The following is a 13,671-nucleotide window of genomic DNA, read 5'->3' on the forward strand; positions in this document are numbered from 1 at the left end:
TTCAAATCTGCATCTGAACGTTTCACTGTTTATTTTTGGGGGTGTAAATCAACCCTTCGGTATGGAAGGGGGGAAATCAAGTTCAGAGAAGGACGATGGGCAGCTAATGTCCTGGTGGCCAACCAGTTTAAAATGTATAATTCTTTCTCAAAAAAAAAAAAAAGTATAATTCTACATGAACTGTCTCACATTTTCTGTCCAAATTTGAGTAGCGAATTGTTGTGGATCTTTATTTAAGAACGTTGAGAATGCTCCTTCAAATCAATTTAGTTGGTAGTCGGTCGACTTGATAAGTTGGAAGAAACCAATCAAATCAATAACATAAATCAACAAACAAGTTGTAGAGTGGAGAGTGAGAAATGAACGAATAGAAACGAATCAAATCAATAACATAAATAAAAAAACAAGTTGGAGAGTGGAGAGTGAGAAATGAACGAATAGAAACCAATCAAATCAATAACATAAATCAACAAACAAGTTGGAGAGTGGAGAGTGAGAAATGAAAGAACGGCAAGGAGATTAGGGTTTGCAAGGGGGAAGAAACAACTTCATAGGACAATAGGGCTCAAAACGATGATGTTTTAGTCAGTTGAAATTAATTTGTTAAATCAAAGAGATTGAATCTACCAATACTAATTTCTGTGAGCTTCAATTGAAATTCATTTGATCGAGATTATTCCAAGGATTTTGATTGCGGCTTGATTGTATTTTTGGTCTAACGATAATGCAATATTTTGTCTCATTTCAACCAAAGTCGTGGCAAGGTAGTTTTGTAATTTATTTTTCAAAGCTGCAATTCTACTTTTTAAGAGCATCTCCAAAAAAGTAGCCAAATAGCTCAAAATAGTCAAATTTGACTATTTTGAGTCTTTTTTTTTTTCTTTTTTGTCTTTAACAGAATAGTCAATTTGTAGATTTTTCATGTGAAATTAGCAATTTTTTTTTTTTTTTACATGTCTGCATAAGAAGGGAAAAAATGATTCGAACTAGTGACTTCTGCTTTATTAGGCGTGGTCTTAACTGATTGAACTACCTCTTGGAGACTTAGCATATTCGCTGTTTACACACTAGAGAATAAACAATTGAGGAAAAATAATGGGTTCCTTTGTTTATTATTTTCCTCTTTCTCTTTAGTTATCCCCTTTAAACAAATAAATGGCCTTGAAAACAAATCAGAATTGAAGTTGAGCTTGAGATATATCATAGCAAAAAGGAGAGAACAACACCACTGCACTCAAAATAACTACTTGATTTCAATGGCAATTGAATACTTGAAATTGATTCAATATTCTTCAATATAATATTTGGCAAGAATAAGTTAATGACTTCAATGTCAACGTAGACTTAATATATATATATATATATATATATATATAACATTTGAATGCAAAGATATATTGTCAATTTAATGATTTTAATTAAGTGTTGGCAAGGATATAATAAAAAAATAAAAATAAAATTTAAATGCAAGTAGTGAAAGAAAGAAATAATATGTTGGAGAGAATAAAAAAAAAGTAGTAGCTAAAATAGATAATTGTATTTTTTCAATAATATTCTGATTATTATTGCTGAAAATGCTCTAAGGATAGCTTGACTAAACGACTATTAAATATACTAAATTTTATCAATTTTTCAATACGAATTTATTTTATTTTTTTTAGTTTTACAAAAGAGTTGTGGGCTTGATAAAAATTATCAAGCAATAACAGTAAACTACCACTCCAAAATTCTCTTGTATCCATTTTTAATTTCTTCGCTATTTTCTTTATTTTTCAATTTTATTATAAATTACTTCACCTAACACTAGGAGAGAGAGAGAGAGAGAGAGAGAGAGTTTCCAAAGGAATAGAATCCAGTATTATTAATGGTGGAACTTCATCACAATCCACTGAAATCCCCATCAACTGAAACCAAAAAAGCAGCCCAGACACAAAAGCTTAATCGGGTCTATAAACCCCACATACATATATATAAAGGTTGCCAGAATAATATCTCAGCTGACAATCCCACAGGCACCAATTACAAAATACATATATATAGCAGCACCCAATTCCTTAAAAACCATGTATCTTGATCTGCTCCTTCTTCACAATCCCAGCCTGCACAAGAAAATGAGACACGTTCTTGCGTTGATCCCCTTGGAGCTGGATGATCTTTCCCATCACCTTGTCCTGCACCACATTCCCATTGCAGCAGAACTGTTTCTTAACGTCCTTGAGGATCTTGTCGTAGCTGAAGTTCCCCTTGAGGCCTTGCACTGTGGTTAGGCACTTCTTCCCATTCCTCTGCTGGATGCGGATGTGCACATACTCTTTGGCTCCGGTGGCATCCAAGTTCTCGGCGTCAGCAAATGGGTCGAAAGCAGAGGGGATCTGGACGTCTAGTTCAACCATGTACTTTGTCTGATTGAAACTTTGAACAACCAAGAAAAGCTCTTCAATCTCTTCAATGCAAATCAACAACAAAAATTGGTGTCAATTGCTAAGCATGTACTTCATAGGCTTTTAGAAGCTGTGTCTCAAAAAAACAAAAAAAATTTACACAACCCAAGACTTGCCCATAAAGGCATAAACACAAACACACTTGCAACATACAAATTCAATTGAACAAAGAAACATCCTTTCCAAACAATTCATGTAACCCACAAAACATATTTTGCTATAATGTCTTGTTTCTTCTCTTCTACGCAACCCATGAACAGAAATTTAAAACAAACAAAAATCAACCGCTTTCCCTCACAAACACACACACACACACACACAATCAAATGAGATAAACCCCACCAACCAAACCCCAGAAAAAAATCAATCATCAAACAACACACAAAAGGAAATGAACATATAGGATTACTGTAAAGAATCTTACCTTAGTAAGGCAAAAGCAGTGGCTCTCAAACGGGACCGGATTTCTACGAGAGAAAACAGAGGGTGTGTTGGTGTATATATAGTGGTTGGGGAGCGTGACTCTGTTCGTTTATTAGCCGCGAATAATCCACGCGTGGACGGTAGAGATCGAGTGCTGGAGCTTTGGAGGGTTGGGATTTGGTTGGCCCAATTTTTTTTTTTTTTTGAGCGTGCGTTGGTTGAACGCACCCGCCCAGACTGGAATAATCCGAAAAGAGGAAAATAAAATCGGTTGTGGGTCCCAACGGAAAGAAGCATCCAGATTCCACCAGATAGAAAGAGAAACACGGTGCATCAGATTCATCGTATTTCTTTAAATCTAAGAAACACGGTATTCTTTCAATCTCAATTTTTATTTTTTAATTTTAAATGAACCCAAAAATCTATCTTTTTATTTTTTTATTATCAAAAAAACTTTATAGATTTTTAAAAGTGATATATAAAAAAAAAAAAAATGGTCTTTAGACTTTTTTATTTTTCATGTTTATCAAAGTGATGAATTTGATCAATTTTTAAAACTCAATTAAGTATTGACATAAACATTAAAATAGAATGGACCATTTTTTAATTTAACCCTTTAGAATGATCCTATTAGCATGTAATGTCATTTTGGACTAAATATTATATTGTTTGTAGTGAGGATAAGGCTTGATATGTATCTTGACTTTTGTAAAGAAAATGAGTGAAAACCTATTAAAATTGTCTTCTCTTCAAGAGATTTCTTTCGGTTTTCAATTATAATTGGTATAATTTGATTAAACGACAATGATTTTTTACATTTAGTTTTTGCATAGCTCACACCTATAGACTATATATGTGATGTTCTATCCTTTCTTTGTTTTCTTATTTTTTCTTCTACAAAAAGGTTGCGGCAATTTCATGTCTTAGTGTTCTCAATGGGGTAGCAAAATCGGCTAGAAACTACCATGCCTCATGAAATGAAGGTCACTAGTTCGAATCTCATTCTCATCTTTTAACTCCTCGTGCGGACATGTCAAAAAAAAAACATTCCATGTCTTATCATAAATATTTGAAATTCTTGGTACTCATGAGAGAATGTGGATGGATATACATGACCAAATGTGGTGATGATTTACATGGTGATTTCCTATGAGGACGCCCCCAACCCAGCTGCAGATGACCAATCCACCAGGTTCAAAGCACACGTAAAAAGCTAAGATAAACTAAAGAATATCTCCTACGAAGGGAGAAAATATCAAGACTATATGATACACAAAACAACACATTGGATATTGGGGCACAATACCTCAAAGAAGTCAAAGATGATAAAATAACAAGGGCTTGTAAAACCAGATGGAATTAGGGGTTCATGTGGTTTGCTGATCTGGTAAGCGTTTCAGGTCCATTTCAACTTGGTGGATTGTCCATTGCATGTTTTCCAATTTCTGTAAGGAAATGATGATATTAGAAGGGCAAATTTTTCCTACAAATTGAATTGGAGGAAATTTCGCCGATTAAGTCTATTAGAATTACCTTTACGATATCGTGGTACTGCCTCGCAATAGTGTCAAAGTGAGGATCGACCCCTTGATACTCACGAAGACGTGTAACCTGGTAAAAGTATTGAATTAAAAAAAAGAGGAGCAGGAAAGAGAAAGTCAAAAACAAATAAACATAGTGGTAACCATGATAGATCAGAGGCATGCCATCATCAGATGTTGACTAAACAAATCTGCACACATTTCTGTGCACAGATTCGCAATATCAACAATGTTAAATGGCAAAAACCATCTCACATAGAAGTCGGAAAACTAGCTTAGGCATCGCCTATTTATTATCCAAAACCCCTAGAAGAGAAAAGGGGAGGCAATAGAAAACCAAAAAAGTGTGAGAAAAATCAGTTTAAAATAATGAAAAACTTGACTTATTGGCAAATGGAATTGGAGTAAAACTACAGCGGGGAAAATAAATAAGGTATTCTGCATTATTGCCATTCACACAAAGAATAATATGAAACATTCAGCAAAACTGGCATAGTCCTTTAGGCTGTTACATATTTCATTAAGACCCATGCACAGTAAAATATGAATCCAACTCATGACCCGAAATCAAATAGAATAAAAATGAATACTGAGTAATTTACTAGAACACCAAATCTCATATGGGGGAACATACCGCTTTATTATAGGCAATAGAAGCTTCTTCTGTAGCCTCAAGAAGATACTTCCTAAAAGCAAGTAAAAACGATTAACATTTTACCTCAAACCAAAAACTGCACATTCAATCAAGAAAGTACCATCATTTAGTACCTTATTTTATGAAGGGCTGGTATTGACTCCTGGGTATACGTTTCAAGCAGGAGAACATGCTCCAGAACCCTGGGAAATGACAGCGCATATCCCATTCATCACATATAAATCAAAAGCTTTTTACAACAAGACTCAAACTGGCAAGAAACTATAGTTCATATGGAGTAATTGTTGTGCATATGAAGTATCTGCTTATACGCAAGGAGTTATATTACTGGAAAACAAATGAATATCATAAAGTCAATCAGTGGTGAACTCAGTGATGCTTGTGTTGGTAACAAATAGGACAATATGCATGTCATGTTTCACAAGTTAAAACCGACATGCATGTTAGCATACATGTCAGCTAACATCAAAAGAGTCAAATTAAGAAGGTAGTTACAAGGGATCAGAATTACATCATTTTAGTTTCTGAGCAACAATAATGGCAGAAATTAGATATCAAATTACAGAAAATGGTATGACAAACCTCAATTTTGCGCTCATGGTCTCACACCTTTTGCACAGCCATGTTTTTTGCAATTCATCCTATAAATTATTTAGAAACAATAAGTTCAAGCTGCCTTCAAGAGGGATAAGAACGGAGTCATATAAAAACATAATGAAGTAATAGTGTGAGACACAAAGAAAACCTGGCCATCGAAGACAGTAACAAAGTGGATACTTACGTATTTATGTTGATGTTGCAATTTCAAATCTTTAACAAGCTTAATAAGAACTCCAAGTATCTGCTCTAAGACCTAGTTGGGGCGATAAAAAGAATTGACTATCATCACAAACAAATTTTTCTTAATAAAGGGGTAAAGAGAAAAATATTAGTCAATATTATGAAAGTTGCTTATTCACATACATTATAGTATTCAGCAAATTTTCTATCAGCAGAATAGAGGTCCTCCCGCAGAGCTGCTTCTTCCCTTTCAATCTCCTCGATTATCAACTTTACCCTGATAATTTGGAAAGTTACACAAGCACAGTAAACTACAGACTACATAAATATTGAGAATGTTGATTCCAGCAATCGGAACATGCATAAAATAAGCCAGTCAATGATTCAGGAACAGCATAAAAAGACAAAAATAAAGCAATTTTTCTCCTTCTCCTTGAGCAGTTAAAAAAGTTGTTCTGTAATACACAAACAAAAACTTAATGCCGACTACTTAGTCAGCTAGACAAAAGTTGTTTGCCATTCAGCTGTATCTGGCAAAGATGCTATTTCTTTTCCATAAGACATCAATATTTTCACCCCTTCAAGAATATGACTAGAAGGGAGTTGCAACAATCCAGTTTAGCATATGCAGCCCAATTGAAGCTCAAGAACAGTTTTCATAACACAGAAGGTTGAAGTTAGTAAAAATGTAAATTATCGATTCTTAAAATAAGGCTTTTAAAATAAGAAGATAATGATGGATATCGATCTAGGGAGAAAGATAAACCAATATAGAACAGGGAGGCTTATACATGAGTTTTTTTTTGTAGTTTGTACACCTTTCTCACAAACAGAAAAAAGGGACCCTCTTCCACCATCTCAAAGGAGTGCACTTGTGTTCCAAATGTGTCCTCAGTCTCAGCTCTTTTTTTCTTTAGTTTGAAGTGCTATATTGTTTCAGGTTCTCTCTGTTGTCCTTCCTCACAGAAAAATCCTCTTACAAAAACCTTTTTTCTTTCTGACAAAAGAAATTAAAAAAAGGTACCCAAACACTATCCTATCCAGCTGCACACCTTCCATCAGCGAACCCCCTTTTCCACAGAAGACAACTAAATAAAATTATATAAAGAGTTGGGGACCACACAATTCTGCAGCCAAACCTTACATATATTTACCCTTCTCCATGGCATGAATGAATTACAAATTGGGTTGCACTTTTTCGAGAATAGAAACTATAAGTTGGATCCCTACGCAACAAATTTTTACTAACTATAGAACTAAAATTTCCTCCCATAACCAGTGATTTGATTGTTTGAATTAGACACGTCTAAACAACGGGAACTACATAACAAGGAAAAAAAAAAAGCTTATGCAGAAATCAATAACTACTTATCAAATAATATTGCAAATGGTTAGCATACGACATTTCTTTAGGTGGAAGAGATATGCTGTAAAGAATTCTAGTGAGAGTGTAGCTCAAACCTTTCTGGAAGCCGAGCACTTGAAGATTGATGCCCAGATGATGAGTCTGCATCAGAAAAGGTGGGGTAACAAATTGCAGATAACATCAGACATGCAAATGTATTTGTCTTTGTTAGACAGTTCCCCTGCGCCCCCCAACCAAAACCACCCAAAGAAAAAGAAAGAAAAACCAAGATACAAAGCATCAGTCTCAATTGTGCATGGCAGCAGTTCATCCAGCCATTCTATACCTATACAAATGTAATGGAAAATCCTGGATCAACAGTTTGCCACACTGATCAAAGCTGATTTTTTAACAAAAGCCACTTATCCCCAAGAAATACATCACGAATATGCGCGTCATGAGGACATACATGGGCTACTTTGATTTCGTACACAGAGGGAGAGAGAGAGAGAGAGAAATAGAACCTACCAATATCGTCCATTATAAAGGCATCGCCTAACTTATCACACTTATCTTTCAAACGAGCCTCGATCTCACGAGAAAGAGACATCTGGTAGTCTCCCATATCCTACAATTGCGAAGTCAAAGTAAGTTCTCAAAAGGTTTTCAATTAATGCTGAAAATGTTTGGAGCTGAAAAAAGAGAGAGAAATGTCACGACAGTTTGTGTGCATCTTCACGTGCGTTATCATACCACGGAAAATGGCAATTGCTGGAGCTCCGTTTGCCATAAGTAAGCAGGTGTGATTCCAAGAAAGCGATTAGAAACACCGCCAACTCCAGGTTCCACCACATCACCAGCACTAGAACCGATATTTGCCACACTAGCAGTGCTATTTGCAGTTGTATAATTCGTTGAGTTTGAGCTCGAGCTGGTTGTGACACTGGTACTTGTGCTGTCAAGAGAGCTTCGTGACATTATACTCAGTTTTTCAATGTCATCCTCCTGAACTTCACCATCTTTGGAGATAAGAGGAAGCCTCAACTTTTGAGCTGCTTCTGCGACAACCATTCGATGCTCTAAAGTCTTATATACCTGAAATCCATTAGATGTGACAATCCCGTCATTGTAAATTCTAGAATTCTTCGGGCACATTTGAATGTTTTATGTAAACTGAGCTGTCCAGCTGTCTTTTGTACCATATAATTCAGTCATCAACACAAACAAAAGCACAAAACAAAATGATTACACGAAAAACTAAACCCCCCTTCCTCTCTATTGCTACTGCAAACAAAAATGTTCATTCTCCATTTCCCAATAAGGATAATCCATATTACAACGCATAATCCCAACTGATATAGGTACAAGAGCACACGCATCTTGCATCCAAAGTCAAGGTATGAGTACAGGACATATCCTTTAAGTATCTTATATGGCATTCCCCATCCACAACAGAAGAGAATCTCAGTTTGTATCTAAACAACGCAGTCAAAAGCTTCAAACTTTACACACAACATTTGCAACACCATCCCTCTCTCACAAGAGATGAAAATGAAAAACTTGCACACCACCAACAAGAAACAACTCGAAGACCGGTACGCTAAAATAAAAAACGCAAATAAATTTTAGAAACAAATTCGCATCAACTATGCCAAGCTTGTTCTCAATTATAAAATTCAAAAAAAAAAAAAAAAAGAAGTTCCAAATGAGAGGATTTGAAACCTGAGGGGAGTTGTTCAAGCCAAGCTGCTGCGGGTACAAACCCTGGACGTCGCCACGCACGGAAACCACCTGCTGATACTCCTCCACCATCGCAATGGCCTCGCAATAGATTGCCTACATTCAAAATCACAGTGAAACACATAATTCAAAAGCAAACAAACAATAGAGGAAAGTGAAATCGCGTCAAGGCCTAACCATGGCTTCCAAGTACCGCAGCCTTTCCCTCGACATTTCCTCTCTTGCCTACACATTTTTCAAACTCAAATCTAATCAGAAAAGCACCAAGAAAGAATCTGTTTGGCTGCGTAGAAATGAATTGGCTATTTCGTTCCAAAATTTGCCTATATTTGGCTCGGCAACCAAACAAACGTAGAGAAAATCCATGTTTTACATTCAGTAATTCTATCAATTCCAAAAAAAATAAAAATGAATTCGGCCGTGTTTGGCTGCTTAGAAATGAATTGCATTCTTCTTCAAAAAATTCGTCTAAAGTTTGTCAGCAACCAAACAAACGAGAGAGCGAGAGAGAGAGTGTACGAGTTGAAGGTCGTAGAAGGCGGGTTTGGGGACGAGGGAACCATCGGGGGCGAAGCAGTGGCGCTCCAGCTGATCGATCACCTGCGCCACGTCGGCTGGCAGGGTTTGCCCGCCTTGTAGCACCAGTCCCTTCACCATTGAGATTTAAACGGCGCCGTATTTCTCCGATCTCGAATCAAGCAGGTTGGTGCCAGTTTGGTACTAGTACTACTACTGCCTGGGAAATAATCGATTCAAATTTCTAAAAACCCAGGCCGGCATTGCATCCAATATACTAAAATACCCCCAACCATTACAGGTCATAATTGTCTCATATCAGGATAAAAAGGTAATTGCATATTTTAATTACAGGGCATTTATAAAATAGAAAAACGATCGTAAATCTCTCTCTCTCTCTCATTTTTTGGGCATTTGTGAGTGATTTAGGGGTTTTGATGGAAAAAGGCGAAGACTTGAAGGCCGTGAGGAAATCAGTGGAGAAGCTGAATTTGAATTCCGATTCCAAATCTTCGAGAAAAATCACCACCCTGCAATCCTCTAGTACGTTTCTCTCTCTGCGTTTTTTGTTTCAATAAATAATTTGATCATTAGGTTTTTTTTTTTTTTGTAATGTGTTAAAACAGTCGATTCTCGTAGCAGGATTACCTAAGAAGACAAAGCCTCCAACTTTGTTTAGCTTGTGCCTAGGAGTTGTCGGGAAGCATTTGGAGGATATCATTGAAGACTTGGGTGAGATTGCCATCAACTTTCCCGCAGATACTAAGGTTGCTCCTCGAACCATTCTCAATTTGCATTTCTAATTTGGTTTATATATAGGCAATAGATTTCAGTATTCGGCTTTTGGGCCTTCTTCTTTACCGGGTTAGCAAGTGGGGAGCATTTCGATTTTCACGAGAAGAAATCTTATTTTTTTTGGCGTGTTATGCTTAAATGAGGTGCTCATAGATGCATTTGATACTCGCTTTAGTCTTTAGCAAATATGTATTTCCAAGGTGCTCAATCATATGTGTTTTTCCTTCAGTATAATATGTTGATATACACCATAGGAGATATTTGAAGTGGGCAGCCTAATAATTTTTTACTGGAAACTATTTATATCTTAAATTTCTAGTAGTTTTTTTTTATTCTTCTTAATTTTCTATTTGTTGTAACCTGAGATAGTTTTCTATCGGGAACCACAAAAATTCAGTACCAAATAGTATCCAGAGTATGTTGTGGGGAGAAGAATGAGAAGGATTATAAGATGGCGCTTAAGAATGAACATTGAAATGTGTGAAACCGAATCATATGTTTTCATTGTAACAATTGGATTCGTCAGGTTAAAGCCAAACACTAAACTATGTTCTCATTAAAGTTCAAGTTTGTAAATCGTATGACTTATAATGAGAAAAACTGTGAGTTCCGTAAAAGAAATTCATTGGCTCTGAAAGGGAAAGAGGCTAACTAGATCACATTTGACTCCAAATAGATTAAATTTATAATCCAGAAGTTTTTAAAGATATGCTGTTGTGTGTATGGTCTGCATCTCAAGGTTTTCAATGTTGCATATGTAGAAGCTTAGCATCTAGCTGTAATGTTTGAACAAAACTCCTGTTGATTTATGATCCTTTTTTTTGATGTCATTGAACAACAGATGGCAATTGGAGCAATTGCCAGGAGAAGAAGGCTGCTCAATGATGATGTCGTCATCTCTTTGGCTGATACTTCCTGGGAAGTTCTTGACATTTCTGGTTCAGATGTCTCTGATCTTGGCTTAGTGAAAGTGGTGGAAAAGTGCAAATTTCTCCGAGCTGTGGATATTAGGTACAGAAATTTGAATTTTTCTCAATCTAAATTCATATCTTTCACATTATATGGACCATCAGATATATGCTGTTAATGATGAATGTTCATGGAAATGGGGTGCAAGGGGAATGGGTTTTGTGTATGGTCTTTACACTTTATTCTGTTGGGTGGAATGCTTGAGTCCGATAATTGTTAACTTTGTATTCTTTGCATTAGGCTGGAACATCAGAGATATGACAAATGATGGATATGTGGACAAATGGACCATCAATGAAACATGTTTTATGTATGAAAGCAATATATGAAGTAGATGGATATAAATCTATCTTTATCATTAATATTATGAGTTCAAGATTCTCTTTTTCTTTTTTCAGTTAATAATCTCAAAGATAAGTTATACGATGGACAAATTACTCACAGTGGCTCATTAGTAGAGTTTTGTAGGATTTAAAAATGCTAGGTCACATAAATGTTTTTCTTAGATATTCCTTTATCTTGTTAGACTTCCCCAAGATCAAATTAATGAATTATTAGGTCCTCTTTTTTATTTTGGATTCTTAAGTCATAATGGGCTCAGTGCATATTATGTTATCAAAGTTCAATTTGGTTTGGAAGGTTTCAATTATTTGACCCCTTTTTTTCTTTGCAGTCGGTGCGATAAAATTACAATCACTGGTTTTTCTGAACTTGTGGAGAATTGCCATTCATTAGAGACATTAAGATGCGGGTACACCTTGTTCTTAACCTTTTTAAAGTTTAGAATGTTGGGTTTGGGTGATTTTATGTGAAATTGAGTTTTGTTTCAGAGCTTTTGATTATTTGTATTGTTTTAGGATGCACTGAACTTATTTTGTCCTTTGTCTTTTTTTTATCTTCCCAACTGTAAATATTCTGTAATAATTTGTAGATAATTAAATTTCAAGAGGTACCCTTTGGTAGAATTCATGCCTTTTTTGTTTTCGTGTGAGCGCTGAGAGTTGAAAGACATAAGTATTAGCTGAACTAAGTGCATGTTCCCAGGTACTTTCATATTTGAATCTGGTATTAAGATCTTTCCATAACTTATTAAAGGAAAAGCTCTGAGCAGTTTGATATGTGAAGCATACAGATGGAATGTGCTTCGTTAAAACTTAGTTGCACTTAACCAAAAAGAACATAGGCAACTTTGTGGTTGTTTTAGTTCTTTTTGCATGCAAGCACACTCATTCTTTCTAGATTGGTTGAAGCCTCATACAACATATCATTAACTTCATGAAATAAAAATCTTTTGGTACTCAACTTTCATAATCACAAAACTTTCTATCTATAAAACCTTTGCTGTTTATTTCATCCCACACACTTGAACTGGCCCAGGTTATGAACTGAAGTTAATGTTGCAGAGGTTCCCCAAGGAGTGACTACACTGTACGCAGATGCTTGGGTATATTTAAACCAAAGTTGATTGACACCAATGGCGATTCATGGGAGGAGCTTGATGCCACAAAAATTGCCAATGGTGCAGGGTCATTGCGGTGGCTTGTGTGGGTATATGACCAACTCCTGGATGATTTTTTCTTTGCCTCCTGTTACCAGTTTTTTTATTCTGAATTTTTTTGCCTTGTTATATAATGCTCGAAAATCTTTTCTTATACCTCTTTCTCTCTCTCTCTCTCTTTGCAGCCAAAGATTGATAAAGATTCTTTGGAGATTTTGTCCGCTGAATGTCCACGCATTATGGTGAATCCCAAACCATCACCCTTTGGTTTCAGGGGAGAGGGAGTCCCAAGGGAAGCATTGCCAAATATTACATTGGATGATCCTGGTGTCAAGGATATTGATCCAACAACATGGGCAGTGTGTGGGTTTAATCCAAAGACTCTATCTCCATCTCTTTCAAGCCACCCTGAAATGTCTGTTGCTGAAAAATTTAGACTTGCATTTGTGGAAAGAGACACTCGGTTAGCACCGAAGCGAGCAAAAAACGCAAGGCAACATCAGCGGCGTGCGGAGAGGGAGTGGATGATGACAAGTCCAAGAGCCAAGGCATTAGCTCTGGCCTCACAAGCCAGCAAATCTCTACACGGTCGGAACTAAAGTCCTACCATTTACAACATTCTATCATGTTGTATTACCCTGTAATGTGCTATAGCTTGTGACTGTACAGTAGTATTTGAAATGTGAGCGTTTAGAGATGAGAATGTTTCCTGACAAATTTGTACACCAGACAAACCATATTCATTATTGCCAACCCATAAAGAACACGATTGAATCGGCAAAAGCAATGTCTCCTTGCATAACATGGATTCCAAAAGTTCATGATCTAAATGTAAATAAGTCTGAATTATTTGTTTTTTCAGCCTATTAGCGAACTATCTATCCTGAGATTATGAAAGATGTTCCACCAAAAATATTCTGGTTATTGCATCAACTCATACTATTGAATCTTCATGGTTGTAGAATAAA

The 13,671-nt window shown here is 36.1% G+C and overlaps 3 protein-coding genes across 4 annotated transcripts; 1 reads left to right on the forward strand and 2 right to left on the reverse strand.

Moving 5' to 3' along the window:
• Window positions 1–1,834: 1,834 nt before the first annotated feature.
• LOC132175293 (protein translation factor SUI1 homolog) lies at window positions 1,835–3,016 on the reverse strand. Its single transcript, XM_059587180.1, has 2 exons — window positions 2,866–3,016; window positions 1,835–2,443 (listed from the first exon to the last, which is right to left on the reverse strand). The coding sequence occupies exon 2, from the start codon at window positions 2,391–2,393 to the stop codon at window positions 2,055–2,057; it is 339 nt and encodes a 112-aa protein (XP_059443163.1). The 5' UTR covers window positions 2,394–2,443; window positions 2,866–3,016; the 3' UTR covers window positions 1,835–2,054.
• An 881-nt stretch (window positions 3,017–3,897) lies between these two features.
• LOC132176039 (AUGMIN subunit 4) lies at window positions 3,898–9,658 on the reverse strand. Its single transcript, XM_059588152.1, has 13 exons — window positions 9,445–9,658; window positions 9,103–9,150; window positions 8,908–9,021; window positions 7,939–8,280; window positions 7,714–7,813; window positions 7,302–7,347; window positions 6,024–6,117; window positions 5,842–5,913; window positions 5,643–5,701; window positions 5,174–5,242; window positions 5,040–5,091; window positions 4,398–4,475; window positions 3,898–4,309 (listed from the first exon to the last, which is right to left on the reverse strand). Exons 1-13 carry the CDS (start codon window positions 9,580–9,582, stop codon window positions 4,232–4,234), a joined length of 1,290 nt encoding a protein of 429 aa, XP_059444135.1. The 5' UTR covers window positions 9,583–9,658; the 3' UTR covers window positions 3,898–4,231.
• Window positions 9,659–9,840: 182 nt separating this feature from the next.
• On the forward strand, window positions 9,841–13,592 carry LOC132174926 (uncharacterized). 2 transcript variants are annotated; one of them, XM_059586678.1, is made up of 6 exons: window positions 9,841–9,984; window positions 10,081–10,208; window positions 11,078–11,247; window positions 11,879–11,956; window positions 12,609–12,753; window positions 12,889–13,592. In XM_059586678.1, the coding sequence occupies exons 1-6, from the start codon at window positions 9,879–9,881 to the stop codon at window positions 13,300–13,302; spliced, it is 1,041 nt and encodes a 346-aa protein (XP_059442661.1). In that variant the 5' UTR covers window positions 9,841–9,878; the 3' UTR covers window positions 13,303–13,592. The 2 variants fall into 2 exon arrangements, with proteins under 2 accessions (XP_059442661.1, XP_059442662.1); XM_059586679.1 differs by having other exon boundaries at window positions 10,084–10,208.
• Window positions 13,593–13,671: the final 79 nt, after the last annotated feature.

The sequence above is a fragment of the Corylus avellana genome, chromosome ca3 (assembly GCF_901000735.1).
Source record: "Corylus avellana chromosome ca3, CavTom2PMs-1.0".
Taxonomy (NCBI): Eukaryota; Viridiplantae; Streptophyta; class Magnoliopsida; order Fagales; family Betulaceae; genus Corylus; species Corylus avellana.